A 15,420-nucleotide genomic window follows, 5' to 3' on the forward strand; every position below is an offset into this window, starting at 1 on the left:
CACTTAGGTTTTTTGTACTTTGGCCTTCACAGAACTTGGCACAGTGACATGCAGTATGTATTTGGCAAATAATCCATGATTTTAAACACTTCAAGTGGAACTACTCTCAGCCTTTCTCTCTCCAGACTTGAGTCTTGATTTTTTTGTCCATCCTCTTATCACAACGAAATTTTAAATTTCATACTCACTGATATTTTTTTAAAGATTTTATTTATTTATTCATGAGAGACACACAGAAAGAGAGGCAGAGACACAGGCAGAGGGAGAAGCAGCCTCCATGCCAGGAGCCTGATGTGGGACTTGATCCTGGGACTCCAGGATCACACCCTGGGCCAAAGGTGGCACTAAACCGCTGAGCCATCCGGGCTGCCCTCACTGATATTTAATAAAGAGATCAGAGAAGGTAATCATAGGCCTGCCACAAAGCAGACCAAATACTAGGCATTCGAGAAACTGATTTTGGCCCCCCCACAAAAAATAATGAAAACAGAGGTCCCTCTTGATTCATCCTCAATCCAAATATTCTGAAGTTGTAAGAAATGCTCATGTGCCACCATCCTTTGACCTGCTCAATCTTAAAAGTCTTTTTAAAAACCTCCCTAAAGGTCCTTATGCATCTACAAATGAAAAAGGGACTTAATGACATGAACTTCCCCTTGTGCAGACATGCTGGTGTCCTTGAAGAAGTCTCCAGAACATAGATGAATTTAGAGGTATTCAGGAAATATTAAAATGAATCTGTAACTTTTCCAGATATTAAGGATTAATACTTCATGAAGAACATCAGGATTAATCAAAATGCACTGTAAAACCAAGTCTTAATATTAACCTCCTGCCAATAAATTAGTTCATCTAAAAGCAGTTTATTAAGTTGGGTTTATAAATTGGCTTTAAGTTCACTCTTTACCCAGAAAATGATTGTGTGTGTGAATGTATGTGTGCACACGCCAAAAGGACATGCTTGTTATCACAGATGTTCCTAACTTTAATATACATTCGGTGTTTCACAAGGTCTGGATAAAGGAGAGAGAGGAAAAGACTAAATTGTAGACAGGTTTTAAAGTAATGCCATGTGGTTATTTTCAAGAGCACTATCAAAAGCACTGAGGGAAGCAGGAGCTGAGCCATATGTTCTTTATATGTGTCTGACACTTTTGAATGTATTATTTCATATGATATTTATAACAACTTAGGCAAAGAGTAACCAACTCATCCCAGTTTGTCCAGAACTGTCCCAGTTTTAAAACTGAACCCTGCCTCAGTCCCAAACGGAGACAGTTGGTCACCTTAGCTCAGATAAGGCAGTAGACAATGTTCTGAGACCAATTTCCAGCATGGATGGGGGATCACCCCACAGCACTAGCAAGGAGTTCTCTGATACCAGCTGTGTAATCTATAGTTTCACAAAATTCTGATGCTATCTACCCAGAGAAAGTGTCAGATCTTACAGACTAAGGGCTCAGTCCCACAAAACTGCCCCCCCACACACACACACACAAACACTCCAGATGCCAATCTCAAGTCCAGGTTGTCACCTGTGCTTCTGGATGACCAGCTATAGACTGGAGGTCCCAACAGCCCCTTCCTTGGGTTCAATTAATGAGCTAGAGGGGCTCACAGAACCCACAGAAGCCTTTTACTAACTAGATCACTGATTTATTATAAAAGGATGTAAGTCAGGAACAGCCAGATGGAAGATACACACAGGGCAAGGTATGTGAGAGAAGGTATGAAGCTTCCCTGCCCTCTCCAGGCACACTGCTCCCCCCAGATCTCCATGTGTTCGCCAACCTGGAAGCTCTCCAAAGCCTGTCCTTTCAGATTTTTACTAGAGGCTTTATTATATATATATGATTGACTAAATCATTAGTCATTGGTAATTGAACTCAGTCTCCAGCCCCCCTCCTCTTCACAGGGGAGTCTGGGGGCGGGACCCAAAGTTCCAACCCTCTGTTCATAAATGGTTCTCCTGGTAACCAACCCATCTTTAGATGCAGTCCAAAAACCACCTCATTAGCATAACAAAAGACACCTTTATCACTCTTGGCATTTTGGAAATTTCCAGAGTTTTAGCAGCTTTGTGCTAAAAACAGGGACGAAGGCCAAATATATATTTCTTATTATAAATCACAATATCACAAGCAGATAATCTTTTCCATATTTTACTGAAGAGGAGGCTAAAATTTAGAGACACGAATGACTCAAAATCACATAGGAGTTGTAAATGATGTGTTCAGTATTAGAACCCAAGCCTTGTAACTGCTATTATATATTTTCCAAAACACTAAGCTGTAATTAACATAATGTGTAAAAACTACTGTGAGAATTTTATTGGCTTTCATTTTTTTCTAGAAGTTTAACCATTCCCTTTGTGACACTATAATTTTGCTCTCCAAACTCCTCTTAATAAGTAATACAGAGAAAAAACTCAGTCCAGTTTATCAGAATTATTACAGAGTCTCTGTGGGTTGAGTGTGAATTGATGAAAATAACTTTAATGCTTTCCAAGTCAGTTATTTCTAATGCAACTATGAAAATAAGCGGTGGCCTATGCATCTGCACCCTAAAAGAAATGTAAAATACCCTGCCTCCCCTGTCTTTTCTCATTTGTCTTAAAGAAGATTTTTTTTCTATGTGTGTGGCGGGGGGGTAATCAAGTATTGGGGGGGTAGCAATGTAAAACTAGACAACACAAAATAATTAGACCTGGCTTTATTTCCTCATGTTACATTTTATCATTTCTTCTCAATACACAAAGAAGCAAATGTGTGTCCGAACAAACCTCTCCCATTACTGTCTTGTCTGTGCTGAGCAAAATTGAATCCATATGTCTTTAAAATGCTTTTCCATTTCTGTGGCTTCTTTCAAAATACTGATCTTGGTGCAAATGTGGCCCACTAGACTACTAATGCTCATTTGCTCTTTCCCAACAGGCATCACAGTTGATAGGCATGGATTCATTTACTTTGTGGATGGGACCATGATTCGGAGAATTGATGAGAAAGCTGTGATCACAACTGTAATCGGCTCAAATGGTCTGACTTCCACACAGCCCCTGAGCTGTGACTCAGGAATGGACATCACTCAGGTAGGCACCGCTGCTTTTCAAATGCTATCACCATTTGGCATCATGGAAATGGATAACAATTTTCTCATACAGAAATTAGGTAGAAAGGAAGCCTGGTGTATCTGTTATAACATCAGATAGCCGAAGTTTCTCTTTCTGTAAGTTACTTTTTTTTTCCTCAGAAAAACTCACTTGGGAGTAATGCTGGTGGAATATTGGCATTAGAACAGGAGTGAAGGCTCTGAAATTTGAATCAATTGGAGGGCAAGGCCAGTCTTTATTGTGTATTTTCTGAGATATATAATTTCATCATTTTTATTTTTTTTCTTTTTTTTTAATTTCATCATTTTTAAATAGTACGTATGGTAACTCACATTCAGAAAAGCACTGAGGGAAGTCCTTAGAAATCGTTTGTAATGCACATGTGAGCATGACTTGTTATTCATGTGTATGTAAACAGCTATCTTTAGGGCATTTGGAAGTCTTAAGTAGAAGCAACGTCCCCTCTGAGATCTATTTTACATTTATTTAGGAAAGCTCTTTGTCAGAACAAAGGGGAAAATTCAGCGTAACTTTCAGCTGAGTCGAAAATTCTGATTTTACCACAATTGTAGAAAATCGGGATTAGACATGTAGAGAGATTACAGAGCATCCAGCACAATTCCAGCACCCTGTGGGCATCTTCCTTAGTCTGCAGACACAAGAGGTTGGTATGTAAAACGAGAGAAATAGACTAGACAGTCCTCTAAGGGGCTTTCGCGCTCCACTAGTCCATGAATCTGTGACTGGTGAAATAGATTATTAGATCATCTTTTTAAATGAATTAGAGTAGAAGTTGAGAATTTTAGGATTGGTTAGTGAGTGTATCAGAGAGGGTGGTTTTGGCTTCAAATAATGAAACGTATCAGGATGAGCACTGGGTGTTACGCTAGATGTTGGCAAATCGAACTCCAATAAAAAAATATGCAAAAAAAATGAAACGTATCTAAATAGTTTCAACAATAGAGTCTCCTGATCTCACACAGTGAGATGATCAGAGGTAAGAAAGATGTCAGTGGATTTCCTTCTTGTGTCACACGGAGAAGAATGGGGTCCACTGCCCTTGCCTCCACCAGTCACTGGCAAAAGGGGAAATGGGATCACCAGAATGGATTCGGACCCTCTGGAACTGGGTCACCTTCCCTAAGCATATTGCCACCTAATTCTTGAACCAAAATCAGGCTTCTCTTGGCAAGGAATGGAGGACTGCTGCATGGGCAGGCAACCGGTGATACCCTCCACACTCAGGACATTCCTGTTGTTTCATTCCTTGTACCACCTGAAACCTAGGATCACAAGGTAAATTAGGTAAACACATCATCCAGAAACCTTGGTCTATTTTCCCCTCTTATCTCCATCCCCCAAACATACATACGGCTATAAAATACTAGAAATGTGCCTATCTAGGGGGCTTCTTTTTCTCTCCGTGCCCCCACCTCACCCCAGAAATGCAGAAAGTAGTCAATTATAGTCAACTACAAAAATAAAATGGAACTGGGAAGGCCTGGAAAACTGGCCCAATGAATGAACCATTCTTCAGAGAGATTTGAGTGGATCAGGCTGTCAAGTTGTAGAGCAGGCTAACTTTCCATGATGCAAAATCCCACAGAAGGCAAGGAAAAGGAGCATTATTTATGGCAGTAAGGAAGGGTGTGAATGTGTTTCTGTGGAGGAGGGGGACGAAAGAGAGAAGATGCACATATATGATTCACTTGTGAGATATTTTTAACTTAAAATAGGACACTTAGTATTGCAATCAGTCAAGTCTAAACAACTTCTCTGTTTCTGTGTGGAAAATTTATGCTCAAAAGAGAATTCTTTGTCTAAATAGAGCAAACATATGATCCTCATCACCATAAGAAGGGTTCTCTCGCACATGGCATTTGCTGGCCATAATTGCCACAATAAATGCTACCTATCCCTTTCAGGCAGAGATGTAGAGTGTAGCCCATTGAAAAGGAGCCCTGGTAACCAAGAAACCGAATCACATTTTCCCTATGGCATTTCATTCCAAGCCTCAGTTTCCCTGATGGCCTCCCTTCCCTTTACACAACTTCAGCTTTGGATAAACAATAGTTTTGGGGCACCTGGGTGGCTCAGTCAGTTAAGCATCTGACTATGGCTCAAGTCATGGTCTCAGGGTCCTGAGATCGAGCCCCGAGTCTGGCTACTTGCTCAGCAAGGAGGCTGCTTGTCCTTTTCCCTCTGCCCCTCTCTGCAGCCCATCCTGGCTCTCTCAAAAAAGTAAATAAACAAAATCTTTTAAAAAGAAAAAAAACAGTAGTTTTGGGGATGGATAGGGAGTTGAGTGAGGCAGGGTGGGAGGTGGGTATTAGAAATTAGCAAGACTGACTGGGAGAGAAAGCAGGCTTCGTGTCCAAATTATTTGGCAGCTTTCTTTGCAGCTTATTTCCTGTTCTGTTCTTAAAGCACCCTAAAGAGTAATTAGAATTTTTCCTCTTAGGCTGGCACAAAACAATGAGTCTGTAATGATCTCTACCTCAGTGTCCAGATTATGACCCTCCACCTTTATTAGGGGTCTGCTTCTCATAATCCCATTCCCTTAGTCTGGAATTATCTCTGCTGCTCCAGATCCCATTCCCCATCCTCCTCACACCTCACCTTCTTCAGGGCACACTTCCCTGATGGTTCTAATCCTCACTGTTGTTTGATTCTCTTGCTAAAATTTAGTGTCACCACATTCAATATGTAATCTGTTCTCTTGTCAAACTGTATCCAACTAGTCTGCCAAGGTGGACTATATGTTCTTTGGGCATGCATAGCATAATGCTCAGCAGGCACAGTTAACAAGTCTACCAATCCCAAAAGGACAGTGTGGTGCAAAGTATATGGAAAAGTAGTGAGAGATGAAGTTATAGGTAAGTGGGGACGGCAGGGCAAAGTTTTATCCAGTGGACAATGGGGAGCCAATAATAACATTAAGCAGAAAAGTACTTTTTAAAAATATCATTCTAGCTATTGCACAGAGAATTGAGTGGAGGGAAATGGTGTTAACAGGCAGGGAGACCACTTCAGAGGCTGTTAAAGTAATATAGGTGTGATGGGGACAAAACATACATATAAATGATCAGCACCTTGTCAAAAGACTTCTGTACAAATTAAATGGCTTTGCAATGTTTTTTGGATGTTCAGATGATGTTTCTTTGGGACACAACTCTGCTGACACTGACCATGAAGCTGCTCAGCTTTATGCAGGTTACAGAGGCAAGCAAGGATAATGGCCAAACTTAAAGTATCAGCAGTATGGATTAAGAAACCTAGACAGATTAGTGAAACTTTGATGCTGAAATCAAAGAATTTGTTGAATGGACTTAATTTTTGTTTTTTGTTTTTTTGTTTCTTTGTTTTGTTTTGTTTTTTTACCCAACAATTTTTTTTCATTTTTTTTATTTTTTATTGGTGTTCAATTTGCCAACATATAGAATAACACCCAGTGCTCATCCCATCAAGTGCCCCCCTCAGTGCCCGTCACCCAGTCACCCCCACCCCCCGCCCACCTCCCTTTCTACCACCCCTTGTTCATTTCCCAGAGTTAGGAGTCTCTCATGTTCTGTCTCCCTTTCTGATATTTTCACTCATTTTTTCTCCTTTCCCCTTTATTCCCTTTCACTATTTTTTATATTGGACTTAATTTTTGAATTATGGAAGTATAGGTATGATAGTACCATTCTCTGAGATAAGGAATATAGGAAGAGAAGAAGCAAGAGTTGAATGATGGGCCCAGTTCAGGACATGTGGTGCCGATGCAGGCAAATATATCTTGCAGGCAACTGGAAATGGGTCTAAAGTTCAAGGCCTGAAATGGAGGATGATTTGGGATTATCAATCCACACATGGTAACATCAAATAGGGCAGTGCATGAGATCTTCCAGGAAGGGTACAGAGATGGCATCAAAAAAAAGTGTAAGACCAGACTCCAAAGGCTCAAGAGAAGGCTGAGGAGTGGGAGGCCACAAAGGACACTAGACGGAAAGACCTGACCAGTAGGAGGAAAACCAGGAATGTGGGCAGTCAAAAAAGCCAAGGGAAATAAGCTTTTAAAAAGGAAGGGAATGGTTAATAACAACTGCTGCTTTAGAGGTCACATAAAAGAAGCTGAGTTTTTTTTTTTTTTTAAGCCATTTGGTTTGACAGCATTCGTGACTTTGATAGGAGTGCCTGTGGTAGAGTGCTAATTAATTGGAGTAGGATTGCAGTGGTAGAGTGGGAGGTGAGGAAATGGGGAAAGTGAAAATAGATCACTTTTTTGAGATACTTGGCTGGGAAGGGGAGGCTCTGGCACTAAAGTAGATCAGCTACCAGGTGTGTGCAAATCAGCACCCAGATGTGGCAGAAGTGGACAAAGATGGCGAAAGCCGAGTGAACTCAGCTGAGTGAGCGCACAGAGTGTCGACCAGGAGGCAGGCAGTGTGTGGCACAGCTGCCCAGATGCTCAGCCTCGATGGCCAGGGTTTGCCCCATCTATTTAGACAGCTGTGGCAGATGGGGGACCTGTGTTTTCCATGACCATACTTAAGAACATGGGCTGTCTTCAGCCAGAAGGAAGAAAGCGGAGTCGGGAGCTTCATAACACCTTCCAAGAGCAAAGCCCCAGTTGTTTCTAGTCATACTTACAGTGATCCAGGTGAGCTTACACAGTGCTCAGTTTCATATTTCAGTACATCAAAATATATTGATGGGTGGAGGTGGAGACAAATGTCTACATGAGAGCACACAGAGTCTGCTGACAGAAACAGGAGAGAAAACAGAGGCCTTGCAGCATGACACGAAGATTTGAATCAGACCTTATGTGGAGCTTACTGACTCTAAGACTGTGTGGCAGCATCATACATTATCAAAAGGCCTTACAGAGTCCCCACTTGTTGAAACTTTTAGAGCAAATGTTGGATAGCAACAATCTATGACAGCTTGAAATATAAGCCTCTCTAGACTCAGGGAAATGAACCAACTGTTTTCTCCAAGTCCCCTCCAACTCTGAAGGTTGCTCTACAGAAATGTAACCCAACTCCTCAATTTCCTTGTTACTTTCCTGCATTTCAAAACCAAAAGGTCCTCAGCAGGGGAAGGTTCATCCATGGTAGCATAGTACCTTTGGAAACTGAGAAGTGATGTGGAGAACATTCTTTCTCTTCCTCGCTTTTGACTTCTGCACTTTTCTTTTTTTTTTTTAAATTTTTATTTATTTATGATAATCACAGAGAGAGAGAGAGAGAGAGAGAGAGGCAGAGACACAGGCAGAGGGAGAAGCAGGCTCCATGCACCGGGAGCCTGACGTGGGATTCGATCCCGGGTCTCCAGGATCGCGCCCTGGGCTAAAGGCAGGCGCCAAACCGCTGCGCCACCCAGGGATCCCAACTTCTGCACTTTTCTGAGGCAAATCTGAACCCTGGGAAGAATTAATCCTCAATAGCCTTCCCTAAACTTCAGTAAATCATGATGTCCTCCCTATAGTAATTCTAACTATTTAGAATTACTACCATTTATTAAGCTAATATTTATTAGCTACCATTTATTAGGAGCTTACTATGTGCCAGGAACTATGCTAAGCATCTTATTCACATTGTTCCATTTTGTTCCATTTTATCTCCACAACCCAACCACCCTTGAGAAGTAGGTATAATCATCTCCAGCTACAGAGGAGAAAACTGGTAGTCAAAATTATGGATTGTGCTATGACCGTGGAGTTATGAAGGGATACAGCCAAGATTCAAGCACAAGTTTTCTGACCCCCAGTGTGCATTTTTCTGACTTCTACATTTTTGGTGACAATCAGAGAATGACCAAATATCATTGTAGTTAGTGGGTGACAAATGCTGTTTGGTTGAAGGATATGCTATTTATTCACAGAATGTGTGTTTAGTGGCACTTAGGAAATAGTTTAATAAAAACCTAATCATCTCAAGAAATGAAATTTGCTTTGACAATAAAATCAGCCATTTGTTCAAAATCAATATCCTTTTTTGATTTACTGAAATGTGAAACTGAATTCTCAGTATAACTGAAGCATAACTGCCCTTTGTAAGCACTGCTATAAACAACTAGGCCCTTCACTTCAGAAGATGAGTTGATTATGAAGAGATTGGGCTCTTTATTTCCGTTGCTGCTTTTCAATCATCCTGCTCTGGTAACTCACTTCCATCTCATGCCTGACTAGAATGGAACTGGGAGTTAGACAAAGTCTCTTGGTGTGATAGCAAATTTGAGAGCTAATATTCGATAAAGGAGGAAAGACTATCCATTGGAAGAAAGACAGTCTCTTCAATAAATGGTGCTGGGAAAATTGGACATCCACATGCAGAAGAATGAAACTAGACCACTCCCTGGCACCATACACAAAGATAAACTCAAAATGAATGAAAGATCTAAATGTGAGACAAGATTCCATCAAAATCCTAGAGAAGAACACAGGCAACACCCTTTTTGAGAGCTGACTTACTCCCTAGAGCCCATCTAATGCTCTCCCAAAATTAGCCCAATAGCAGATACACAAGGAACATGGACATTTTGTGTGCATAGACAATGCAGTTGACCCAATGTCCATAAGACATACACTTTCAGGTGTTTGTCTACAGTTTCCAATATATAACCAGTCCTTTCTAAATTTTTTTTAATTTATTTTTTATTGGTGTTCAATTTGCCAACATATAGAATAACACCCAGTGCTCATCCCATCAAGTGCCCCCTCAGTGCCCGTCACCCAGTCACCCCCACCCCACCTCCCTTTCCACCACTCCTTGTTCGTTTCCCAGAGTTAGGAGTCTCTCATGTTCTGTCTCCCTTTCTGATATTTCCCACTCATTTTTTCTCCATTCCCCTTTATTCCCTTTCACTATTTTTTATATTCCCCAAATGAATGAGACCATATAATGTTTTTCTTCTCCGATTGACTAATTTCACTCAGCATAATACCCTCCAGTTCCATCCACGTTGAAGCAAATGGTGGGTATTTGTCGTTTCTAATGGCTGAGTAATATTCCATTGTATACATAAACCACATCTTCTTTATCCATTCATCTTTCGATGGACACCGAGGCTCCTTCCACAGTTTGGCTGTCGTGGACATTGCTGCTATAAACATCGGGGTGCAGGTGTCCCAACATTTCACTGCATCTGTATCTTTGGGGTGAATCCCCAGCAGTGCAATTGCTGGGTCGTAGGGCAGGTCTATTTTTAACTCTTTCAGGAACCTCCACACAGTTTTCCAGAGTGACTGCACCAGTTCACATTTCCACCAACAGTGCAGGAGGGCTTCCCTTTCTCCACATCCTCTCCAACATTTGTGGTTTCCTGCCTTGTTAATTTTCCCCATTCTCACTGGGGTGAGGAGGTATCTCATTGTGGTTTTGATTTGTATTTCCCTGATGGCCAGTGATGCGGAGCATTTTCTCATGTTCTTGTTGGCCATGTCTATGTCTTCCTCTGTGAGATTTCTATTCATGTCTTTTGCCCATTTCATGATTGGATTCTTTGTTTCTTTGCTGTTGAGTTTAAGAAGATCTTTATAGAACCTGGAAATTAGCCCTTTATCTGATATGTCATTTGCAAATATCTTCTCCCATCCTGTAGGTTGTCTTATAGTTTTGTTGACTGTATCCTTTGCTGTGCAAAAGCTTCTTATCTTGATGAAGTCCCAATAGTTCATTTTTGCTTTTGTTTCTTTTGCCTTCGTGGATGTATCTTGCAAGAAGTTACTGTGGCCGAGTTCAAAAAGGGTGTTGCCTGTGTTCTTCTCTAGGATTTTGATGGAATCTTGTCTCACATTTAGATCTTTCATCCATTTTGAGTTTCTCTTTGTGTCTGGTGAAAGAGAGTGGTCTAGTTTCATTCTTCTGCATGTGGATGTCCAATTTTCCCAGCACCATTTATTGAAGAGACTGTCTTTCTTCCAGTGGATAGTCTTTCCTGCTTTGTCGAATACTAGTTGACCATAAAGTTCAGGGTCCACTTCTGGATTCTCTATTCTGTTCCGTTAATCTATGTGTCTGTTTTTGTGCCAGTACCACACTGTCTTGATGACCACAGCTTTGTAGTACAACCTGAAATCTGGCATTGTGATGCCCTCAGCTATGGTTTTCTTTTTCAATATTCCCCTGGCTATTCGGGGTCTTTCCTGATTCCACACAAATCTTAAGATGATTTGTTCCAACTCTCTGAAGAAAGTCCATAGTATTTTGATAGGGATTGCATTAAACGTGTAAATTGCCCTGGGTAACATTGACATTTTCACAATGATAATTCTTCCAATCCATGAGCATGGAATATTTTTCCATCTCTTTGTGTCTTCCTCAGTTTGTTTCCGAAGTGTTCTGTAGTTTTTAGGGTATAGATCCTTTGCCTCTTTGGTTAGGTTTATTCCTAGGTATCTTATGCTTTTGGGTGCAATTGTAAATGGGATTGACTCCTTAATTTCTCTTTCTTCAGTCTCATTGTTAGTGTATAGAAATGCCACTGACTTCTGGGCATTGATTTTGTATCCTGCCACACTGCCGAATTGCTGTATGAGTTCTAGCAATCTTGGGGTGGAGTCTTTTGGGTTTTCTATGTAGAGTATCATGTCATCTGCGAAAAGGGAGAGTTTGACTTCTTCTTTGCCAATTTGAATGCCTTTAATGTCTTTTTGTTGTCTGATTGCTGAGGCTAGGACTTCCAGTACTATGTTGAATAGCAGTGGTGAGAGTGGACATCCCTGTCTTGTTCCTGATCTTAGGGGAAAGGCTCCCAGTGCTTCCCCATTGAGAATGATATTTGCTGTGGGCTTTTTGTAGATGGCTTTGAAGATGCTGAGGAATGTTCCCTCTATCCCTACACTCTGAAGAGTTTTGATCAGGAATGGATGCTATATGGGCAGCCCGGGTGGCTCATCGGTTTAGGGCTTGCCTTTGGCCCAGGGCATGACCCAGGGACCCAGGATCGAGTCCCACATCAGGCTCCCTGCATGGGGCCTGCTTCTGCCTGTGTCTCTGCCTCTCTCTCTCTCAAGAATAAATAAATAAATAAATAAAATATTTTTTTAAAAAAGGAATGGATGCTGTATTTTGTCAAATGCTTTCTATGCATCTATTGAGAGGATCATATGGTTCTTGTTTTTTCTCTTGCTGATATGATGAATCACATTGATTGTTTTACGAGTGTTAAACCAGCCTTGCATCCCGGAGATAAATCCCACTTGGTCATAGTCATTAAGAAGAATAATCTTCTTAATGTACTGTTGGATCCTATTAGTTAGTATCTTGTTCAGAATTTTTGCATCCATGTTCATCAGGGATATTGGTCTATAATTCTCCTTTTTGTTGGGGTCCTTGTCTGGTTTTGGAATTAAGGTGATGCTGGACTCATAGAATGAATTTGGAAGTATTCCATCTCTTTCTATCTTTCCGAACAGCTTTAGTAGAATAGGTATGGTTTCTTCTTTAAATGTTTGATAGAATTCCCCAGGGAAGTCGTCTGGCCCTGGACTTTTGTGTCTTGGGAGGTTTTTGATGTAACCAGTCCTTTCTAAATGTTCACTGGATCTTCTGTATACTTCCCAGCGGTTCCCAAAAGCATCCATTTGTCAAATGGTCCTAACAGGTGGAGGAAAGCATCATCCATGGTTATGAAGGAAAGACAGTAACTGGTTCTTTGAAGGAGGAAACTTTGGCCCCATGCATTTAATCTGTTCAGCTAGTCTACTAGGAATCCTACTCTTTCTCCCAATCATTTGATGCTGGACTTTGCTCCAGCATATTCTAACCATGTAGTAACCAACCTCTCTCCAAATGCCTCTTGTGACAGGAAACTCACTACCTTTTCTAGGCTGCTCATTCGATCTTTCAATGTCTCTGACTAAGTAGAAAACTCCTCTGGGATACCTTTAACTTCAACTGTTTAGTGTTCCTTTAACTTTCACCATCTAGTCTTACTGCAACTCTTGAGGCTCTGTGTTATTAATCTAATCTGTTTTCTATGGAATAAATGTATTAGTGAACAAAGGACTACTATACTGGGCACTTTCATATATGTTATCTTGCTTATCTTCATGACAGTCAAGTAAGTATTATGTTTGCCTATTTTTAACAAATGTGAAAAACAACATTCAAAGAAGTTGAGTAACTTGGTCGAGCTCACAAAACCAGTAAGTGACAGAATTGAAATTTGAACCTGGTCAATCTGATGCCCAAGTCCACATTATTTTCACCAAACTGCTATATCAAACTGCCTCTTATACATGATGGCCTTCTCAATATATGTGAACAACTCTCTCAGGCCTCCTAAGTCACATCCTTGATTCATTGAACTGCCTCTCACTTGGCATGGTTTTGAGTTCTTTTGCCACTCTCCTTACTCTTCTCTGACCATGTTCCCATTTATTTAATATCTCTTTGAAAGTGAGATTTCCAGAAGTGAATCAAATAATCCAAATGTGCTCTAGCTCAGAGGTAGAATGGGGACCATCACAACCCTCTTTCTGTATTCTCTGTTTCTGTTCATTTTGCCTGGTGGTTTTCAGAAGACTTTTGCCAAAGGACATTTACTTCAAATAAAATAAGTCCCCATTTATAAAACTGATGCAAACAGCAGATTCAAACAAGATGTAATATCCCAGAACCTTCCCTATTCAGGCTCATGCCCACCCAATGGTAGTTCACATGGCGATCCCAAAGGCATTTTTCAAAATGCTAAGGAAATAAAGCACATGGATTAAGAAGCCACAGCTGAAGTAAAATTGGGTTTTTGGACACTTTTGACCTATGATATGGTTACAGAGGGCTAAAAATTCACATGTCTCTCATCCCCATCTCCTCATTTTGTACTTGTACAGTTGGTTGTTTGCATCATAGTGCAGGATCTTACATTAGTCTGTATTCAATTCCATCTCATTAAGTTCGGTCCATATCTTGGTATTCTTCTGCCATTATCTAATATCTTCATTATCCTTCCCAACCTTGTGTCACCTATGGATCTGATGAATGCCTTCTATGTCATCTCTTTCATGATAATATTGATGGATAGATAGGCCAAGATGAAATTGTGGCACCACTAGACTAGTTATCTGTTAGATTGTGAACACATCTGTTTGAACTAGTACGTATGGGTTGTGATTCATAATGGAGCAGGAAATAAATATATTGGCCTATGACCAGCTTTAAGAAGAAAAGAATCAGAACACAAAACCTCAGAGTGCATCATGTGTAGTGAGGGTGAGTAAGTATTGTTTCATTAAACTTTTATTTCAATTGTATATCCTGGATAATGGTGTAAAATATAATTCCTACTGAGGGTCACAGTCAAAACAAGTTTGAAAGCCACCACCTTCATCTATATTTTCTTCAACTTATCCACAAAGAAACCTTAGCAAGCTGGTAACACTATTTAAAAGGGGATAAGAATCCCTGGACATAATTTGTTTCCAGTCATAGTATCCATAAACCTCACTTTCTCCTCTAAGAACTAAAAAACAGTGACTTAATAACACATTTGAGGGGCTTTTCCTAATGGACATCAGGTTTCCTCCAGGCAATTTGTAAGGCTCATCTCCTGATTCTTCTTGAAGTCAGAATTGTGCTTACCCACCTGTAATCTTACAGCCCATCTTCTACTGCCCGCTATTTCTCAACAATCACAAAAAAAAAAAAAAAAAAATTGTTCTAAAAACCCATTTACAAGTTCTCTCTAAGAGGTCATTCTTCCTTGCCAGAAAACTTGAACTCAATTTAAAGAAGTTAGGTGCCATGTTACAATCCCTTCACTCATCTGGAATCTAGTAACTTTGAATCGGTGTTCTCTGTGGTCATTCTCCTTAATAGAGAAAACAAAACTTTTCCCTCTCTCGTCCAACAGCAGCATTACATTCTGCCCCGCCCCCCCACACACAAGGCAATAGACCTCTACCTTCCCTGCTTGTCTTCCACATTCTGCATAACTGAAAAAGCCATTTTCTAGTGTCCTTAGACTTTTTTGCAAGCTTCAGATAAACTAACCACAACCAGATAGAAAGGGAAATATAAAGCCTCTTTCTCAAAATCTACATGTCCATTCAACTTTATACAAGTGGATTTAGCATTTTCTGTTGTTTTGGAAAATACATATATAATACATACATATATAATAAGGCATGAAAAATTACAGCAATCAGGGGAGAAAAAAGGGGGAAAAACAAAAATAGTCGTTTTTGAACAGAAAAGGCACCTTCTTTTCCCTTCTTCAACTTTTGCCTGATGTTTCTCATTGTCTCTTCCTCTCTTCCTTGCCAACCCTTTCATGTCTACAGAATGTCCTCCATCACCCTGAGTGATACAGATGATATTGAAACT

General features: G+C 40.5%; 1 protein-coding gene across 3 annotated transcripts in view; it reads left to right on the forward strand.

The window, feature by feature from the left end:
- Positions 1-15,420, forward strand: part of TENM1 (teneurin transmembrane protein 1) — a 794,498-nt gene that overhangs the window by 715,393 nt on the left and 63,685 nt on the right. For all 3 annotated transcript variants that reach the window (XM_077888554.1, XM_077888556.1, XM_077888557.1), the window contains one exon: positions 2,934-3,088. In XM_077888554.1, the coding sequence (XP_077744680.1) occupies positions 2,934-3,088 (155 nt within the window). The remainder of the gene's footprint in view (positions 1-2,933; positions 3,089-15,420) is intronic.

This window comes from Canis aureus, chromosome X (assembly GCF_053574225.1).
Source record: "Canis aureus isolate CA01 chromosome X, VMU_Caureus_v.1.0, whole genome shotgun sequence".
Classification (NCBI taxonomy): Eukaryota; Metazoa; Chordata; class Mammalia; order Carnivora; family Canidae; genus Canis; species Canis aureus.